This window comes from Penicillium macrosclerotiorum (genome assembly GCF_028827735.1).
Source record: "Penicillium macrosclerotiorum strain IBT 26536 chromosome Unknown utg000006l_segment0_segment0, whole genome shotgun sequence".
In the NCBI taxonomy this organism is placed as follows: domain Eukaryota; kingdom Fungi; phylum Ascomycota; class Eurotiomycetes; order Eurotiales; family Aspergillaceae; genus Penicillium; species Penicillium macrosclerotiorum.
The window spans coordinates 2,709,587-2,728,849 of NW_026643085.1; the positions used below are offsets into that span (position 1 = coordinate 2,709,587).

Genomic DNA, 19,263 nt, shown 5'->3' on the forward strand with positions numbered 1-19,263 from the left:
GTACAAAGAGACAATCTAGGTCTGTCGGGCGTCAGCTGGGCATCGTAGACATGATTCGAGTCTCGATTCGGAGGGGGAGAGTGAGAAAAGAACAGAGCAGAAGAATGTCGTCGGATCCTTTCTATCTCCGGAGAGATCGAAGGAGGCGGGAGGGCCAGGGAAAGAGACATGCGTTGACAGTCCGAATCGAAACCGAATCCCGGGAGACGGGCGCAGGCACCTAGATTGTACGTTATGTTTCCCGGGCTTGAACCAGGATCTCACTTACTATCATGGAGCAAGGGAGAAGAAACAATGAGGAAGACCCAGGCACGCGTGCGGCCGGGTCACAAAGACAGAAGAAAAAGAGACATCCCGCCATCAACGCCGCTGCAATGCACACCTTCTCGCCTAACACGATGAAAACAACGCCGAGGGGTATTGAGAAAAATTGATCGAACTGAACGGGCGGGATTTTGAGAAGAGAATTCGTCGGGATCATGAGGCACAGGCAGGTACGACAATTAAGCACGAGCAAGTTCTGCAGGTCCCCGGGGAGGCGGGCCCGCAGGAAGAGGCGGAGGCGAGTCTCTTCCTGGAGGAGGCGGAGGGGTGGGACTCGGTACTTCGCAAATTGAGGTGCGGTCTCATAGACATGCTTGAGCTGGAATCGCTCTTCAATGTACTCATCGTAGTTGGCCGCGATGATCGACTCCAAGATGCTCACGTTCAAATTGTTGGTGGTGCTCATGTATTCCATCCGGCGGGTCAGGTTGAAGTGAGCTTCGCGGAAAGTCCGGAAGATCAGAGCGATCTCTTTAGTGCCGCCGGAGATATCATTGTCTGGGTTGTTCGGATCTTCAATCGAGAGACGATCCTTGTTCTCAAAGACCTGGAAGAACTGATGTAAGTAGAGATGTTTCGATGTATTGAGTGTCCGGGATAACAACGGAGCTGTACCTTGTTAAAGTATCCGGGCGGATTCATGCGAAGCCCGGTCTTCTCGTAATCAAACGTTCTGCCGTAGAAGTTGAAGAAGTCAAGCAACAGACTGCCAAGATTTGCGTCCTTGCCGTGAGGAAGATGCTGAAGAAGACTGGTAACAATACAGGTGATCGAGAAGCCGCCCAGACCGCCGGTGGGCACTTCATTGAGGCCGCGGAGTAGCAAGAACTGCTTGATGATCGAGACGACGACTGGCATGACTGGAAACTGCTCTTTCCAGGCTTGAAAGGTGCGGTTCGCGAGCAGACCGCTGTCATTGTCGAAGGAGAGATCAACGCGAATGCCGGTCAGCTTGTCGACCCACTTGAGGATAGGGACACGGGCATGCGCAATGCACTCCACCGAGCCATTCACGGCAAGACCAGATGTCTTGATGAAGCCGGCAAATGCGTAGATCTGGCCCTTCCGCTCGCCGAACGCCTTGATGCCGGATCGCATGAAAGAGGTCGACAAAAGGACTAGGTCGATATCTGCTGTTGGAAGATACATGCCAGAGGCGAAAGAACCGAAGGCGTGGACTTGCACGTGAGAGTATCGTGATCGGAATGCATTCTCGACACGCTCCACTAGGTCGCTACGGACAACCTGCTCGTAGTGATGCGGTCGAACCCAGTTATAAAAGGCGATGATTTCGTTGTGCAGTCTAGCTTCGTGTTAGCAAGTGACAGTAAGTATGTGGGCCACATATCGATCAACCGACCTGCTCGATACGTTCAAATTATGGACAGCGCTAATCCAGGGAGTAGGGTCTTGATTCTTCAGAGCCCTCCACTCGCCCAGAATGGAGCCATCGTGGTTGAACCGTCGCATTGGCTTTCCAGTTTTGGGGGTGAGCGGTTTTGGCTCGTCGTCTCGGGTCCGCTTGCGGGCTGCAACAGCCGATCCGCTCGCTTCAAAGGCCTTCGGGCCCTTAGGTGCGTTTTCGGGAGCTTTGTTCTTCGGGGGTGATCCACTGTTGAGCTTACGCTGAGAGAGCCGAGGGAAATAAAATCGTGGTTGTTGGCGACTGCGTCCTTTTCGTTTGATTGCGCTTGGGTGTTCGCGAGACGCGCCTTCCTAATGAGCTTCACAACGTCTACGCGCTTGTGTTGGCTCTCATCAGGAGGTGGAAGGGCCGTGTAAGGATCAGGATTGGACCACTTGGGCGGAGGGGGAGTCGTCGCGGGTGCTGAAGCAGGAACCGGAGAAGGTTTGACATCATCGTTGTTGCCGTCCAGCGCGACCGCGCGACGTTTCCGAGGTCGCGACTCGTCGTCCGAATCATCGGAGAAGTCCATCTCGGCTTCTTCGCTATCACTGAGGGCATCCAATGAGGCGAATTTCAATGCCGGCTTGTCGCCTGATTCGGGAGCCAGCAATTCTGGGGTTTTCTCTTTGTCGCTTCTGAGTAACGGTCTGGCCGAGGTTGAGTGTGGAACACGAAAGGTGAACTCGGGCTTTGAGCGACGGTCGCGCGAAGGACCATTCCCTCGGAACTGAAAGGGTGGCATTGCGGAAGAGGTGAAGGTCGTGACAGTGGAAGACGCGACTGGCCACGGTCTGGGGTGTGTACATACAAAGCCCAGGGGTGGAGAGAAGGGGGGAGCGGGGATAAGACAAAGGCCCCCGATTGAGAGAAGGGAGGGGATCGATCAGAAGTCGCCCAAGAGTTCGTGTTAGGGAGAAAACCGTTGAAGTCAAGCAACGAGGAAAACGAGAAGTGGAAAAAAAGCGATTTGGATGGCAGAACCCGCGTGCCCGGGAAGCGGTGGGTTGCATGGTTTCGCTAATTGGTAGCCGCCCCACCGCGTCCACACTACTTTCATACTATATACACGACTACTATGATTACTACTACTGCTACTGGTCACTATGAAGAAACCTCTTCAAGTATCTCTTGATGTCTGGCGTCCCGAGAACTGTCGCATCCCGGTCTCCAGCCAGTCCACCAAGTCTATTTGCACGGCCGTTTCAGCAAAGCTGACCCGGTCCAACCCCCAATCCAGAAGTGCCAGGGCACGTGCCCCAGGGCCTCGGATCAGGCCCACGCTGACATCAATCAAGGTTGGCCGTCCGTCATTATGCCAGAAGATAGTGGCACCGCAACGGGCGCAAAATTCCCGATACACCCCCGGGGAACTGTTATACACCTTCATAGTTCCACTGCCAAATGTGAGAGGGGATCTGTCCCGATTGAAAAGGTTGGATTTGGGGATAAACGCCCAGACTTGAATCGGAAAGCCACTGCCTAGTCGACATGACACACAAGCACACGTTGCGGCGAAAAATTTGGTATGTCCCTCCCGCAGCCACCATTTCACATCTGCATGATTGTCTTTGTCGGGAAAATCCCCATTGAAGGGAACCAATACATCACACCATTGGGAGAAGGCCTGCGCCGAGGAGGCATCTGGCGGCGTGATATCGAACTGCACTCCACCACAATGGCATCCTGCATGCACTATATTCCGGTTCTGTTCAAGGTCCTGTGGTGCTGGATTGATTACCGACCGATGGGGTGAGGTCTGTAGCCTGCAGCTGGTGTCCTTGGATGGCCATTCAGGAAGAAACACCGCTAATCCACCGTCAATGGTATCACTGACCTTCCAGTGCTGGATAGAACGAACGGGGGGTGTATCTTTGTCAATCAGAATTCCCGATGCCACTAGAAAGCGCCCATTGGGCTGGGTCTGAGCAAAAACGTGGGCTCCACATGTTCTACAGAAGAAACGGCTCACATGGGGCGACTCTTGGTACTTCTGCAAGGTCTCCAGGGCAGGCGGCTCATGCTGCAGAAGATAATAGGACGAGAACAGTAGACCTGTCACCACCCGGCAGTCATGACAATGACATAGTTGAAGCTGTGTGGGATCTTCTGCTGGATCCAGCTCAACAGTCAACGCGACAGCACCGCATAGACAAGTCACCGAGGCAGCCATATGAGTGTCACCTTTGCTTTGTATTTGGTTATTGTTCTTTTCTCTTTCTCTTCAACGGCAGCTTTTTGATGTCGCTTTTCGGAAACTGCTTTGGGATTCAATCGTAGCTCGAGGTAAAATCCTGGGGCCAGGAAAGCTTCGTAGCGCAAACGATGCAAGCTATAGTAATCCTGCGTCAGATATGTGCTCAGGCGGGGCTGAGAGGTGCAGAAATGTGCTCGTCGGTAACATGGGCCCCTTTCACCTCGAAGCGATGGGCCTCGATCTGAGTGCTTTGTAGTAACAAGGTGACAAGTGACGAGGAAGTCAAGCAGAAGAACGGGCAACTCCTCGTTTCGAGTCGCATCCCGGGAAGTCACGGGCGGTCCCGTATATAAGCCCATCCAAGCCCATCGCTGGTCTTCCCTCTTCCCCCCACCATCCACCAACCACATTACCAACACCCCACACCCAACAGCCCAGCTTCGTCTACCGAACACCACATTTTCTTTCCAAACATTCAAAATGGGTGCGTTTGACCTGTTTGATCAGTTCGGTTCATGACCCTCTCGTTCTCGGAGCCAGCACCTTACTTCATTCAGCCTCTCGAGATGGCGGGGTCATGGCGGGGTTTCCCTCGTATTCCGAATAACTCGACCCTTGATCTCATTGCTGACCACCATCACAGGTCCCGACCACGTCTGCAGCTGTGGCAGCTCCTGCTCTTGCCCTGCCGGTGCCTGCAACTGCCCTGTATGTGTCAATTCCCTTGCATTTTCGAAGGTTCTCTGGCTAACTCTTACCTCTTTTTGCCTCGGTAGAAGTAAAACATCAACCATCAACCACTTCCTGTCTGCGCCCCAACTTGAGCATCTCGAGGCCTCTGAAGCTGTCGTTTCTTTGAATTGACACACCGCGGATGAGACACACAATGAGGAGGATGATCTAGTAATCTCCGGGATGGGAGGGATTCAAATGGACTGGTGAACAGCATGCGGAGGGTTCTAAATCATCCTTATGTTTATGTGGTTATGTGTTTACATGCGTTGCCTTTTTTTTCCAACGAGTAACCATTTAGTGAGGGTCAATCACGGCCCCCCGGCGGTCCCTGCAATCACTTTTATTCCCTTCGTCCAAGTACCTTGTGGGCATCAGACCCAATATTCGGGTCCTTTAGACTCGATGGGATGAGCTTAACTGAACTCCCCAGTTGCGATCTGGAGGACTTGTTGCTCTTCAACAGCCCTGCAGCTGCAGCACCTTCAGTACGGCTAGAATCCGATCATCTCCGACGACCATCGTCGAGGAGAACCACGTAGGCCTCGTTGACGTAACCCCCTTGTTGTAACCGCCTGTAACCTGGACCTCCGCAAATGCCCATCCCGGTCCACCAGTCCGCATCGGACACACATGTCCTGCCCCTCGCAACGCCTTTCACAACGCAAACCACCAGCGGATCACACTCCTCCCCGGTCTCGTCAGAGTCTCCCTATCGGGCAAGATCTCCAGACAGTGCCAAGCAGAAACCTATTACTATTTCGGCTTCCGCGACTATTATTTGCCGGTGCCTACGAAAACACCACACCACGGCTCACCTAGGTTCGCCAGGAATCGGGTCCTCACCGGTCGAAAGCAAAAGCAGCAGCGGGTCCTAGGTATGGGCACCTGGGGTTTTCTTTCGTCGGAGCCAATTATAATCTAACCTTGCTCCAGGCTGCATACTGGGAGGGTCCGTGGCACAGGGTATGATATGCTCCGGTAGCTTCATGCAGATGGAGCCCACCTTTCGGAGATGGTCTTTCTCGGTAGCGTACCCCTACCTGGCCGATTCGATCAGAACCAGGCGCACTGTGCCAGGATACTGATGGGCCCAAACACGCCTCTCTTCCTCCCCCAAACATGGCGGTCGAAGAACCGCCGTCCCCGTAGACAGAGCACCAGCTCGGCAAGCTCGAGTTATCAGATCACCTTCTCCAGGCAGTTTGATTGGCCTGCACGGGCTTTTCGCTGGCATTTAGCTAAGTTACCTGGTATTTGAATGAAACCGCCGATCCCGTGGGCCCGAGATTGTCTCCATCTGATATCCGCCATATCCCAACCACATCCCATCCCGGCGAGGGTCGAGTACGACCCTCCACGCGAAGAGCTTACTCTCGGCAACGTCGAAAAGAACAGTCCAAACGCAAAAGACATCTCTCGACTCCAATCGGGGTGGGTTGGAAATCTGCACTTCCTGAAATCTAGGGTGAAGCTGCCAATGAGGCCTCGTAGCGCCCCTCCTCCAAGGTCCTCAATGGGCGCAAACACCCGCCTTCTCATAGGCCACCACGCCCAGAATCCGACCCTGCGCCGCTGCTGGCGCGGAAAAATTCATCTCAGATGTGCCCCCCACCCCATTACTGGAGGGCCCGTCCCTCTCTACCGTTTCCATACGCCCTGGTGACTGTACCCATGAGGTAATGTAGGCCCGTCCCGAACAGTGGATCTGTGCAACTCTTTACGGTATCAGGAAAGGGTTGGGTTCCGAAAACAAACAAAAGAAATGGAGAAAACGGTGGTTACCAGCTCCTCGAGTCATGACTGTCAGCGTTCTGGCATGACTCGAGGTGGGCATAGCAAAAGCTGCTGGACTGGCGCATTTTCCCCATATAGAACTCGGAAAACAGTATGTACAACATCCATGCACATCTCTCCAGCGACCTAGCTCCACAAACAAATCCACTTCCTCCCCTCCCAAAAGAGGCAACGGAACCATTCTTTGCCAGAGCTCCATAATCGTAAGACCGCAGGAGCCATTCGGGCAATGGCCATGCCTGCCCAACATCGAACCACCAAGTAGCAGGATGAAACAGATCAAGCTCCAGCTCCCTAACAACGCACATAGTGGATCCAGGTCCCCACGACGGGGAGCAGCCTACCACCAAAGCAGTGCTGTCCACGGTGACTGCTCTGGTCTGGCTGCGGTATCATGGGCTCCCATCCAAGCATCACAGACAGAGCTGCCTGCTGCACAAGCCCACATCATCATCCGCATCCGTACCTACCCTGACCAAGCCAAAAAGCCAGCAGGGTAGATCTGCACTGACGAAGACCTCACGGGCGACACGAACATACTGTAGAGAGCAGCCTAACATGTGCCTTTCAGGTTCCATCTGCCTATCTCTCTCGCGCGTCTTCGCCGGGCCCGGGGGTCCGACACCGGGAGACGTCATTGGTGACTCGCGCTGAAAAAGAACCGTTTCATTGGCAAGAGCGTTAGAGTTGCTAGAGTTGCCCGGTTGGTTGGAGCGGGTAGCGCGTGAGGAAAGAAGTGGATTTGGGTGGGCGCAGAAGTGGAGGAGGAATGGAAGGAGGGGGGAACAGAGCGTATGGTTTGCTTTTGCATGGGCCCCAGTCCATTTGACTCGACCACGCGATGCGATGGACTGAGGGGCTGGTGATTTGCCTCGCTCGGATGCTCCGATAGGGTGACGGGCGGGAATATCCACGTTCAGAAGGCTCGTGGACAGAAGCTAAGAGACGCAAAAGAAGAAAAACGAAAAACGAAAAACGAAAAAGAAAAGAAATCCTGTTGGCCCACCCTTCCCCTCTCTGACTACGATATGCATCGGGACGAGGCTCGTGGGCGTGACAGCGAAGTATAAAACGCAGTGTTTTGTCCCCTTCCCTTCCAAATCTCTAGTCTTTCGATTCATATCAGACCAATCCAAGCTATCAACTCCGATCAACTCAAATCTTTTCAAGGTTTCTTCCATCTCAGACCTCAAACAATCATCACCATGGCCCCCTGCTCCTGCTGCTCCTCCAGCTGCGCCAACGGCTGCTCTGGCTGCTCCTGCTCCAGCTGCACTGTAAGTCCTGCCAGATTTCCTGATATGGTTTCAGACACCATGAGAACCCTGTCTTTCCTGTGATGTGTTCATGCGTTCAAGACGTTCTGATCGTTCTACCAGCACTAAGCCAGCTCACACGCCCTCGCCGCCGCCGTCCTCCAGCTCTTCGCCCACGCATACCAGGCCCGGCCTCCCGCTGCTATCAAATTAGATCCGGGAACATGGATCTGCTCCATCAAATGCGTGCGGCGCAATCGTAATCGAGATTTGTCATGGTTACTTCGCCGCCAGGGGCCTGGAGGTCTTTTCGATGGGGTAGTTCTTCGGTCTGGCGTTTGCTATGACCTCGTGTACGACTGTGTTTTGAAGGCCTTGTGTGCCATGCTACCACATATGAATAAAATCTGGCTGTTGCCCAGTGACAACCTTGTTTCCGCTTGTCTCAGTAGTTTTGTAGAAAATGGAGGTTAGGGTGGGAGACGTACCTGATCGCCCAGGCGGCGGATGTGGATGGATCTTGCATAATTAGACGGGGTGATGTGCCTCAGAAATACGGGTCTAGCTAAAGACTAGAACATCACGGAGACAAAAAGAGACGGTAGAAGGTTGAAATATAAAGCTCGCTGAGAAATTTACCATAAAATGAATATCTAGATGACACATGCTGAGAAAACACATCAAAACCAATGGAGTAGCCACAACAAGTAGGGCTTGTCGTCCCCAAAATATCGATGGTGATGCAATTACAGATCGGGGACATGATGACAGCTCTTCATCAGCAACAACGGCATCATCATCATCATCATCAATCACAGCTCATCCTTGGAACGGGGGGCGCCGGTGCCGTCTTCCTCGCCACCGACACAGACTGCCGGGGTCGTCACAAGCATCGAGTAGACACACTTCTCGTCCTCGGAGGTCTTCAAGATCTCATTCTCCTCGCCACACTCGAGCACGACTCTGGTGGACCGGTTCGGCCCGTTCCAGCAGTGCTGGCCCCGCTCGTACTCGAGGGCCACCTTCTCCACGGAGATGATCTCGCCCGCGTCGTTCAGTTCTTCGACAGTCGTATACCCGATCTTAGTGAATTTGCCCATGGACATCGAGGAGCCGCCCTTCTTCGAGATCTGCTTGGTGCCGTCCAGGAAGCAGTGCTCGTATGTGTATTCGCCTGCATCCTTCTGCACGCACTGGCCCTTGAGGGCACGGAAGATGCCAGCCCTTCCGTAGTCCTTCTCGAGATCGGCTCGCTGGTCGCGAAGCTTGTTCTTCAGGTCCTTGAGGGAATCCTGTTCGGAGTTGAGCGCGTTGCGGGCCTCGGTCACGGCCTTGGACTCCGAGGACGACTCCTCCTCGGGCTTGGAGATGATGCCACTGGATTCAAGGAAGGACTTCACGGTCAGGACTTGATCTTCAATAAACTCGACAAGAGACGGAGGCAGATAAGCCGCAAGCTTGTAGACTAGGGTTCTTGGTTAGCCCGGTTCGGCTGCTGTCGCAAGAATCAGAATGCCTAAGACTTACCTAAATCGTTATCGCCACAGCCGTCCTCTTCATTCTCCCATTGCTCCCAGTTAATACCGGAGCTCTCCCCGTCGAGCTTAGAAACCTCATTCAAGAGGTAGTCCTGGTCCTCTGCGGTGTCTTCAACAGTTTCGTCATTGGCCACTTCCCGCGCCGCATAGTCCTCCCAGCTACGCACGGCACGCTTGACACCCTCGTCGTTGAAGTTAGGGTTGTATTCAACCTTGAACTTCGAAAGGATCCCCCTCGAGCTCTGCCAGTCGTGACTGGGCCTCATCTCGCTGACGGCGGACATCACCTAGAACTTCGCGCAACTCATTGACGCGGGCCTTTGCCAAATTCGCAAGAAGATTGACCTTGCCCTTACCCTTGCCACTGCTACGGACAATCTTCCGTTCCGCCTCCTCGACGGCCGTCAACTCAGCCTCAAGACCTTCCACCTTCATCTCGGAGCCCTTGATCTCGGCCTCCAGCCGGACAATATGGTCCTCAATCTCCAGCTGCTGCCGTCTGGCATCCACAAGGAGGTCCTTCTTCTTCCTGAGCGCGACATTCATGGACTTCTGCCGCTGCTCTTCCTGCTTCCGCCACTGCTTGCCGATTTCCTTGCAACGGTCTTCGCACTTAGTGCCTCCAACGCGCGCCCATTCATCACTGCCATCACAGCATTGCTCGTAATCACAGATACCGTCATTGACACGTTGGAACGGCACGAACGAGGGCCGGTGGCCCTTGTTCTTGCAGTAGAATCCGGGCAACGCTGGCGTCAGCTCCGCATCACTATATCCGGGACGTTCTGCCACCGTCAGAGGGGAATTGCGGGAGAGGTGAGAGCAGGCAGATGTGCCGGGCTCGTCACTGCCATCGGGACAGTCGCAGAAGTCGTCGTTGACAGCGGAGAAGGGGATCCGGACGGTGGGATTTGAGATGCAGGTGAAGGTTTCTGAGTCCTGGTAGAACTTGGCAACTATACAGACTCATAATTAGTATATTGAATGTAGACAGGGTCTATAATCCGCACGGGTCTTGCCCATTGATGGTCCACCGACTGCGGACACCCTCGCCCGGAGGTGGGGATACAGTTAGGGATCGTGAGTACTTACATTCCGGCGCCACGCCCCGAGGACGGGCTGTCTTGTCGCTGCTAGCTCGGGCCGACGACCCGGCCACAGCCAGCAGAAAAAGCGACTGAGGAAGTCTCATGTTTGAGGCATTGACCTGGGGGAGTGTGGAGAGAGCTTCCGGCCAGCTGTTGATATCGGCCAATCTAATCAGTGCTGAGTCAGCCCGCGGCATCGTCAGTTTGCGCCTTTATCGTGGTGGCAATCCTATCTTCTGCGACAACCATCTCTCGAAGAAGTTAAATCAACATGGGTAATGACGGTGGAAGGTGAGATTAATTGCCAGTCTGTTTTCTCTGCGACTTCCTGATGCTAATTTATATCTCATAGTATCCCGACACGCCGCGAGTTGGTCCGCGAAGCGGCCCGCGCTCCGACTACTGCGCAGATTAAGGAAGCCCAGCGCGAGCAGCAGGAGCACGCCTGGACAACCTGTCCGCTTTCACACAAGGCCCTAGCACGTCCAGTTGTCTCCGATAGTGTGGGGAATCTATACAACAAAGATGCCGTGCTCCAATTCCTTATTCCCGGCGACGATGCTGAAGGCATCAGCTCCAAGTCGGACTGCGAGGAAGTCCTCTGCGGACGAGTCAAGTCTCTTCGCGATGTGGTCGAGTTGCACTTCGAGATTGACACGGAACTCAGCGAACACCCCTCAGACCGTGCGAATTCCCACCGCCACAAACGCCGTGAAGGCTGGATCTGTCCCATTACTGCGAAGCCCTTGGGCCCCAGCGTGAAATCTGTATACCTTGTGCCATGCGGGCATGTATTCGCCGAGGAGGCAATTCGCCAGCTCAAGGGAGACAAATGCCTGCAGGTAGGTCATTTCCAGGTGTGCACCATATTATCAATACCATAGCTAATGCAATCGGTCAGTGTAACGAGTCTTATACTGAAGATAACATCATCAACATCCTTCCCACCAAGGAAACTGATAAGGAGCGTCTCATTACACGTGGTGCCAAGCTGGCTGAGCAAAACCTGACGCACTCCCTCAAGAAGGCCCCCGGCTCGAAGAAGCGCAAGAAGCACGCCGCCGAGACCTCGACAGATGTTCCCAGTGGTACTGCGGGGACTACAGGCTCTGCGCCAGCCAAAACTGCCGAAGCATCCAATAGCCGAAGCAACACATCTACGCCTACTCCCAGCGCCTCTAACAACGGGATTAAGAACGCCGCTACGGCCTCGCTGACGGCCCGTGTGCTCAACGAAGAAAATGAGAAGAAGAAGCGGCGGAAGATGATGGGAATGAATGACAACTTGGATAGTCTATTTACGAAAGACAAGAAGGACAGCGCTAAGACTGGTGACTTTATGACTCGCGGGTTCACTATTCCCGCCTCGGCGCGGAGATAGTCCTGCTCCGACGTCGATTCGTTGCATCAATAGTCCTGAGATATCTGCGTTTCTGCTTGGAGTTCATGGGCGCCTTTTTTTCTAGGTTGTGGCGCAGGCGGGTCTGGAGCATGATGCGTGCTGGTACGAGTTAGCACTATGTATATTCTTTTTGAAAATGATACGACAATTCGCTGATCAATAATTCAACAAATGCAATTGGAAATGAAAAAAAATCCTTTCTAGTATACACGGGAAATGTCTCAAAGGTAACATCCAGCAGGTGCAGGAGATGTAGTCTCCCGGGCCGCTTCATCTTTACAAACGTGGCCGTGACAGGTTACGGCCGACGGAGCGATTTTACAGTTGCCGTATCAACACAGAACGTGGCAAATTAGAACTGCGCCAGTCCTCTGCGGTGAAGCTCAGCATAAATTTCCTTCTTCCGGCCGAAGTCTTCGTCTTTGTCAGCCTTGGTGGCACGTCGTCGGCTAAATTGGACGTTGGGCGGCAGCCAGCCGGCAGCTTTTTGTCGGCGCAGACGCTTGGAGACGTCCACGGGCTTCTCCTTCAGTCTGGATGAAAGAGCAGTAATGATGTCGCCAACGGTCGAGGAGGAGGAAATGGTGGTGTCAGGAATGCGGCGGCCGAGGAGCTGGGAGAGACGCTTGACGTACTAATTGTTGTTTAATGTCAGCAACTTGAGATTCCAGTGATATGTTCAGGGGAAAACCTCACGGCAAATTTGACTTCAGGGTTAGCTAATGAGAGAGCATTGTGGGAAGCGTCCTTGGAGGTGTTCTCCGCGAGCAAGGTCTCCGGCGACTCGAGGTTTTTTGACCCTTCTCCGCCAATCTGGTTGAATACAAATACAAGCGCTTCCTGAGTTGTTTGGTCAGGGAATCGGAGGGCGTTATTCCATTGTTGAGTATCGGACCCCTTGATAATGCATTTGTCGAGCATTTCCTGAATCTGGGCGTTGTGGTCGTCAACCTCGCAGATACCAGCCAGAGGCTTGCCCAGCATGTGCATCAAACAGATCTCCACGGTAGCTTGGTGAGCGGCCACAAGAATTGGCCGGGGAGTGACATCGGCACCGAAGCTAGAAGGATCGGTTCATTAGAATGAGGTCCATGATTCGGTTTGGGCCGTTCGCCGGCTCACGCAATAATCCCATAAGAATTGAACTATCGGGGTCTGTACATACCGAGAGTACTCATCGGCTTCACTTGTGCCGCTGTTAATCCACGCTTCTTTGCGAGAGAAGCCAATTACTTTCAATCCATCCCAGGTCTCCGCCTGAGTATAAGAGTCTCCCTTAGCCAAAGACTCGCCCTCCGCCTCGCCAGGTGCCAGCCCTTGTGACTCATCAGCCTCAGCTTCACGCAGGACTTGTGACTCTCCACTGTAGGGGTCCTCTGCACCAGGGGGCTTCTCGGTGTTCCACAGCTTGCGGCGAGTGCGTTCGAGAAGTGTCGGGTCGGAGGAGGATGCATAACGGCGGAATTGGCGGGCGAGCGGCGAGACGGCTCGTGGTGTGACCTCCTGTCTGCAGCTTGAGCAGACATACAATGCCTCCCGAAGGGGAAGACGGAGAACAGGTCGCATCATGGCGGCGCGGATTGCTTCTTGGGGTCTCGATTACACGGCAACTTTTGCGCGGCGAAACAAATCTAGGTTCGTGGTCACGTGCTCTTGTCTTGGCAAAGTTGACGGGCATCTTTGTCGTTCGTTCATGTAGTGCCTAACCTATCGACGTGCTAATGGAATGTGCAAAAGCATCTCAAGGAAGAAGAAAAATGCCTTTTAGTATATTCATAAGTTATATAATCTTTTACGATAGCTCATTTATCATTGTCGCCCGTTGACTGACTATCAAGCCTGTTGAACAGCAAATGGACTGCCGTTATAGACCGCCTTGGCAACTAAATTGGCACCAATAAGTCATTTCAGTTCAGTCAATTTGATCGCCGGCTCGATCGTAAAAAATTAAGGTATATTATCATTGAAGGCTCTAAATAAGAATAATGTCAACCCTACAGACTATTTGTACGTCTCTTAAACAACCTCTCATAGCCCAAACTATATACCCGGCTTTGAGTGCAACGAGTAATTTGAGCAAATATATATCTGCACTTCAAAAACTTCCAGGTGTGCTCAATATTTCCCATTCTCCGTTACATCGATATACATTCCACTAGCTGGAGAACAAGGAGCTAGGAGTTGTCAATTTTCGGATACCTTACATCAACATGAAGCCACTATAAGTAGACAGATACAATTCCAACGATACGGATAGTGTAATTTCTATTCGAAGTAAAAGGGTCATTCAAAATTTGCGAAAAAATGAATAAGAAATAATCATCTATTGTGTGCGAAATGTATATACACATGCATCGCTCATATCATACTGTAACAGGAAGAGAAAGAAAGGGTAAAAATATAACGTCGATAGCTCCCAACAAAGCTTTTCTTTTTACTCGCGAACGAACATACCAGCCATACCCATGCCGGTACCAATGCACATGCTGACAACACCGATGTCCTGGCCGCTGCGCTCCAGCTCAGGCAGCAGATCGGCGAGCTGGCGGGCACCGGTGGCACCGAGAGGGTGACCGATGGCGATGGCACCACCGTTGGGGTTGACCTTGGCCTCGTCAATGCCCAGCTTGCGGACACTGTAGAGAGCCTGGGAGGCGAAGGCCTCGTTGATCTCCCAGACACCGACGTCGGGGACGCTGACGCCAACCTGCTCCAGCAGCTTGGGGATAGCGAAGGCAGGGCCAACACCCATCTCGTCGGGGGCACAGCCAGCAACGGCGGTGGCGACCCAGCGGGCCTTGATGGAGCCGGACAGACCGAGCTCCTCGGCAGTGGAACGGCGCATCAGCAGCGCGGCGGCGGCACCGTCGCTGACCTGGGAGCTGTTGCCGGCGGTGCTGCGGCCGTCGGCGGCGAAGGCAGGCTTGAGGGAGGCCATCTTCTCGACGGAGAGATTGTGGCGGATACCGTCATCCTGGGTGACGGTGATCTCCTCGGCGGGAGCATCGGGGTTCTCGAGCGAGAAGGACTTGGTGGTCACGGGGACGATCTCACTGTCAAAGCGGCCGGCCTTCTGGGCGGCGGACGCCTTCTTGTGCGAATCGGCCGCGAAAGCGTCCTGGTCGGCGCGGGTGATGCCGTAGCGGGACGCAACGTTTTCCGAGGTGATACCCATGGGCATGATGCAGTCGCGGGCATCCTGGGAGTGGGACTCCTTCAGCTCCGGCCAGAGGACGGTAGGGATGGCGCGCGAGCCGTAGTTGCGAGTCATGGATTCCATACCACCACCAACACCGACGTTCAGGGCTCCGGCGCGAATGCCGTAGCCAACGGCCGTGATGGCGGCCAGACCGGACGAGCATTGGCGGTTGATGGTGTTGAAGGGAACTGAGTGAGGGAAGCCGGCGTGAATCTGGGCCATACGGCCGGCCTTAGCACCACCGAGCTCCTGCAAGACGGAGCCAATGGTGACATCGTCGATCAGAGCCGGGTCGAGGTTGGGGTTGGCCTTCAATGTGGCGCGAAGGACGTTGGCAAGGAGCTCCTCGGGGTAGGTGTCCTTGAAACCACCCTTCTTGGCGCGGGTGACAGGGGTACGCAGAGACGAGAGAATGACAATGTCATTGGGAGATTTCTGCAGCACCTGCTTGAGGCCACGGGGAATTGGTGAGGCCATGACTGGAGCTTTTGTTCTGATCTGCCGGGAGGGTTTGAAATTCGGCGAAGTTTGGGGATCGCCGAGGTAGATGTGTCTGCTCGGAGCTTTCTCGGTTGCTCGAACTGATGCGCTTCAAGTCAGAGAGAGAATTGTACGTATCTGCACAAACGCCCGCGAGGATAGATGGAGAAGAGAAGGAAAGAAAAATGATCTCAAGCACCAGAAAACTCCCCGACGATTCTCTCCGCGGCTAGCGATTCTTAAGGAAAATGCCGGGTGAAATTCCGGGGTCGGATGCAGTTTGGTTGACCAGTCCCGTTGTCGCAAGCACCAGGCCCGGCACTGGAGATCGGCTAAGGGCTCTGCCGTAAAGTGTGGGGTTTGCCGATTGACTACCAAGAGAGGATTGGCACCGCCCAAACGCTTGGGCTCTTGATTTATAGACATTTACATACCAAGTCTCAATATCTGTTTAATATAGCATGGATTTGATATTTTTTTGTATTTGCAAGATTCACGTTCCGACGTCAATTGCTCAGACAAGCCTTCCCCCACCGCGAGCCGAATCGGCTGCTTATGTCATCTTCGGATCGGGAACGAAGCCGAAACGGCTAAAACACGTGGTGGCGATGCCGGTCCTTCTTCAGGGCTCTCAACAGTGTTCCGCTATGCCTTCTAAGCTCTAAATAAGACAATGTCATGGTCGAGACTTGAGACTAGGGACTTGAACATCAACTCGTTTTTCAAAGTGTCTCTATTCCAGGGTTCCCTTTCAATGCATTTTTTAAGCATCCCAGAGTTATGACCAGAATTAATGCTCAAATGCTTGCATAGATCAACGGCCGTTACTAGAACATGTTGCGAACTAATAATGTGCATTAAGTCAGCATGTAGCCCAATTTGGCAGGCTAGTTTCAGACACAGTTTATCACGGAACTCAGATCTGCCTCGATAACCTGGACAAAACGAGAGGGCTGGATGACGGGGGATTTTGAGAAGCCCGTAACTTAGAAAGCAAAGTATCCCCTTTCATAAAAATTGGCCAACGTAGGCTCATTTACTGATAGAGCGTTTATCGTCATGAGGTCAAATACTCTATCATTCTCATATCATTTTTAAAAGTAATAGAAAAGTGAAGACAACAACGTTTCGAAAGACGTTAAATCTGATCAAGATCGAAGATGCATGACACTCTTATCCAGAGATAGCCATATTCAGGATTGAAATCGTCAAAAAGAAAGTAAATCCAAAGAGTCCAGGTCTACTAGTAACAGTAAGCATAGCCCGCGCTATGCATGGGGAAAAGGGAAGAAAACAGATGTCCTAGACATCTCCAAGTCGAACACCGAGCCGGACCACTCTATCGATGAGACACCATCTGCAAAGCCACCCGGGCCATGGAGTGAGCAACTTCATTTATCTGGCGAGGAACATGCCAGAACACCACACGGATGCTTCGTTCCAATGCTGTGATGAGACTGTCGATCTCTCGCCACAGACTGGCAAATGACACCGGCTCATCCCGGTGGTTCCGCCAACCGTTCACCTTCCAGTTGGGCAGCCATTCAGTGTATCCACGCACGATGAACTCCGAGTCTGTCTTGATGATGAGAACGTTGAGACAGCATTGCGTGATTGTAGTAGCCTCTGCCTTGTGCCGTTTCCACTCGTCGAGGCATAGCTGCGTGCGCCTCAGAACGTACCGACACGCCTCCAGCATGGCCATCTGGTAGGTTGGGCGAGGCGAGATGAGCGGATGGGCGATGTTGTGAGCGTTTGATGCACCAAAATATGCTGCGATACTGGCACGGCCATCAAAGCGACCATCGTGGGTGGAAGCTGCGCCGATGCCCACGACAATCGTGTTGACATGTGGTTCGTGCTGATGACAGTCGGTGCAGGGCCCGGACTGCGGGCAGGCGAGGAAGACCCATCCCCCAAGCTCGACCTCCATATCATCCCAAGTTAAGATGCGCATGGCAGATCTCGCAGGATCGAACCGGTGGCTTCTAATCTCATTGGGAGGTAGAGGGGTGCAGAGTTCATAAAGTGGGCAGGTGTCAGTCGGGGGAGCGACTCTGGCTGGAGTACGGGCATGCGTCGAACCTGTCCGTAAGTGAGCGATGCTGGGAAGGTGTGTTGTTAGCATCACATATCAACTTATATTAGAATATTCATCTCGAATGAATGTTATGTATCCAGCACTTAGGTGGGATATGACTTAGAGGCTTAGACCTACCTTAGATCGGAGGGTGGCATGTTACTGGAACGCTTTGATGAGGTGGTAGTCATGAATTATCGTGGGTGTTGGAGGCTGCAAAAGTTCATGAAGAGAGAGAGAAAGATCTTCGAAGCTGGGAACAGTTACCATTTGGGAGTTAACATTTGGGATGCTAGAAACGGAGCTTTTACAGCATTATGTTATAGACAAAGCAGTGAATTACAGGCACAACGGCGAAATTTTGCAGAACCATAAGTATCCAGGCCAAATTCTGAGAATATGGAAGACAATTCCACAAAATCATTTGTAAAAACTTGATATTGAGAACTAATCGCAAACTTCATAGCTAACCTCCGAGCTTGAGATAGACCATATGCAATAAGAGCAAGATAGCAATCTCATCAAAGCTGAAGATCCTAAAGATACCAGGTCAAAGTCCTCCAGTAAAGCCCGCAAGTGTTCAATCAAGTTAAGTTATCAATCATCATGCACGTCAAGGAAACAAGAAACACCATAGCCTCTCCCATAAAGGCGCCAGAACCCGGTCAATCTCTCTCACAGAATGGACATCGCAAGGTGATTGGCAAATCTGTTCAGATCCCGAGAAACCAGCCAGAAACGAACGACCATTGCCAGCTCCAGCTGCTTCAGAGCGGACTCAATCAGAAGCCACAGATCCATGTTTGCAACAGGCTGACCCTTACAGTTCTTCCAGCCATTCTCCTTCCACTTGGATAGCCACTCGGTGATACCCTTGACCATGTATTCAGAGTCGGACTTGATGATCAAAGTGTGCAGGGGATGACAGGCAGGATTCTTCCTGGGAGGACGAATCTGCCAGGTTGCATGCAGAGTGATCATCTGGTTAAGTGCTTCCAGACAGGCCTTAAGCTCTGCCACCTGGACAGTCTGATGGTCTCCGATAACAGGTCTGACCTTGTTCTTTTTGTTCATATAGCCCCAGTAGATCCCCATGGAAGATCTGGGCTGCATGCCTGCGTTTGTGGAGACAGCGCCAGCGACTCCGACTACCAGACATCCGATGTGGAAAATGTGGTTCATACAGTGTGGGCACTTGGCAATGGAGCTGGGACAGGACTGATACACCCATTTTCCATCATGCGCTTCCATGTCAGCTGGTGTAAAAGTGTTGGGATACTCGTCATCCCCGGGGAAGTTTCGATCCACGGATTTGTTGCCGCCATTGCCACAACTATCTTCTTTTGCGACATCTGCATCCTTCTTTGGGGGAGATGGAATGCTTCTCGGGGTGGCATGTCTGCGTGCCAGCCCTGAATTGTGTTGTTAGTACCGTAAATTTGCGCGATGCCAATGTTTTGAGCAAGATCAGAGTGGGGATTGAGCTGAAGAATTCGAGGGCATATGTGTATTTGAAATATATTCTTCTAAATCGTAGTAATCCAGTTCGCTTACCTGAGGAGGAACAATGGGCCTGCGATTTTTCGGTCGGCGTTGCTGCTTCAGTCGATGCATGATGTTCTGTTGATGGTTATGGAGTGAAGTAATAATTACTTTGACGACCAGAAGCGAGGAATGACGCGATGAGGGAATGACTGGAGAGAGGAAAAGAGCAATGGAGATGTGGAGACATTGATATGGTGAAGTCGGATGTGAGCGTGACAAA

At 52.7% G+C, this 19,263-nt stretch overlaps 10 protein-coding genes across 10 annotated transcripts; 2 read left to right on the forward strand and 8 right to left on the reverse strand.

The window, feature by feature from the left end:
• Positions 1-268: 268 nt before the first annotated feature.
• Positions 269-2,474, reverse strand: N7462_006252 (putative topoisomerase family protein TRF4; the record flags this gene model as incomplete). Its single annotated transcript, XM_057077970.1, has 4 exons — positions 269-880; positions 940-1,627; positions 1,685-1,884; positions 1,950-2,474. Coding segments are annotated over 4 exons (2,025 nt in total), but the record flags the coding sequence as incomplete, so codon positions are not given.
• A 375-nt stretch (positions 2,475-2,849) lies between these two features.
• On the reverse strand, positions 2,850-3,902 carry N7462_006253 (GFA family protein; the record flags this gene model as incomplete). The annotated part of the gene is made up of 1 exon (XM_057077971.1): positions 2,850-3,902. The coding sequence occupies one exon, from the start codon at positions 3,900-3,902 to the stop codon at positions 2,850-2,852; it is 1,053 nt and encodes a 350-aa protein (XP_056933551.1).
• A 2,822-nt stretch (positions 3,903-6,724) lies between these two features.
• N7462_006254 (uncharacterized protein) lies at positions 6,725-6,955 on the forward strand (the record flags this gene model as incomplete). Its single annotated transcript, XM_057077972.1, has 1 exon — positions 6,725-6,955. The coding sequence occupies one exon, from the start codon at positions 6,725-6,727 to the stop codon at positions 6,953-6,955; it is 231 nt and encodes a 76-aa protein (XP_056933552.1).
• Positions 6,956-7,644: 689 nt separating this feature from the next.
• N7462_006255 (uncharacterized protein) lies at positions 7,645-8,237 on the reverse strand (the record flags this gene model as incomplete). The annotated part of the gene is made up of 3 exons (XM_057077973.1): positions 7,645-7,789; positions 7,851-7,910; positions 8,200-8,237. 3 exons carry the CDS (start codon positions 8,235-8,237, stop codon positions 7,645-7,647), a joined length of 243 nt encoding a protein of 80 aa, XP_056933553.1.
• Positions 8,238-8,523: 286 nt separating this feature from the next.
• Positions 8,524-10,534, reverse strand: N7462_006256 (uncharacterized protein; the record flags this gene model as incomplete). The annotated part of the gene is made up of 4 exons (XM_057077974.1): positions 8,524-9,176; positions 9,239-9,431; positions 9,469-10,205; positions 10,342-10,534. 4 exons carry the CDS (start codon positions 10,532-10,534, stop codon positions 8,524-8,526), a joined length of 1,776 nt encoding a protein of 591 aa, XP_056933554.1.
• Positions 10,535-10,608: 74 nt separating this feature from the next.
• N7462_006257 (replication termination factor 2) lies at positions 10,609-11,718 on the forward strand (the record flags this gene model as incomplete). Its single annotated transcript, XM_057077975.1, has 3 exons — positions 10,609-10,628; positions 10,690-11,179; positions 11,239-11,718. 3 exons carry the CDS (start codon positions 10,609-10,611, stop codon positions 11,716-11,718), a joined length of 990 nt encoding a protein of 329 aa, XP_056933555.1.
• Positions 11,719-12,091: 373 nt separating this feature from the next.
• On the reverse strand, positions 12,092-13,308 carry N7462_006258 (mitochondrial 54S ribosomal mL50 protein; the record flags this gene model as incomplete). The annotated part of the gene is made up of 3 exons (XM_057077976.1): positions 12,092-12,373; positions 12,436-12,799; positions 12,905-13,308. The coding sequence occupies 3 exons, from the start codon at positions 13,306-13,308 to the stop codon at positions 12,092-12,094; spliced, it is 1,050 nt and encodes a 349-aa protein (XP_056933556.1).
• An 865-nt stretch (positions 13,309-14,173) lies between these two features.
• N7462_006259 (thiolase family protein) lies at positions 14,174-15,415 on the reverse strand (the record flags this gene model as incomplete). Its single annotated transcript, XM_057077977.1, has 1 exon — positions 14,174-15,415. The coding sequence occupies one exon, from the start codon at positions 15,413-15,415 to the stop codon at positions 14,174-14,176; it is 1,242 nt and encodes a 413-aa protein (XP_056933557.1).
• A 1,342-nt stretch (positions 15,416-16,757) lies between these two features.
• On the reverse strand, positions 16,758-17,656 carry N7462_006260 (uncharacterized protein; the record flags this gene model as incomplete). The annotated part of the gene is made up of 2 exons (XM_057077978.1): positions 16,758-17,523; positions 17,637-17,656. 2 exons carry the CDS (start codon positions 17,654-17,656, stop codon positions 16,758-16,760), a joined length of 786 nt encoding a protein of 261 aa, XP_056933558.1.
• Positions 17,657-18,173: 517 nt separating this feature from the next.
• Positions 18,174-18,749, reverse strand: N7462_006261 (uncharacterized protein; the record flags this gene model as incomplete). The annotated part of the gene is made up of 1 exon (XM_057077979.1): positions 18,174-18,749. The coding sequence occupies one exon, from the start codon at positions 18,747-18,749 to the stop codon at positions 18,174-18,176; it is 576 nt and encodes a 191-aa protein (XP_056933559.1).
• Positions 18,750-19,263: the final 514 nt, after the last annotated feature.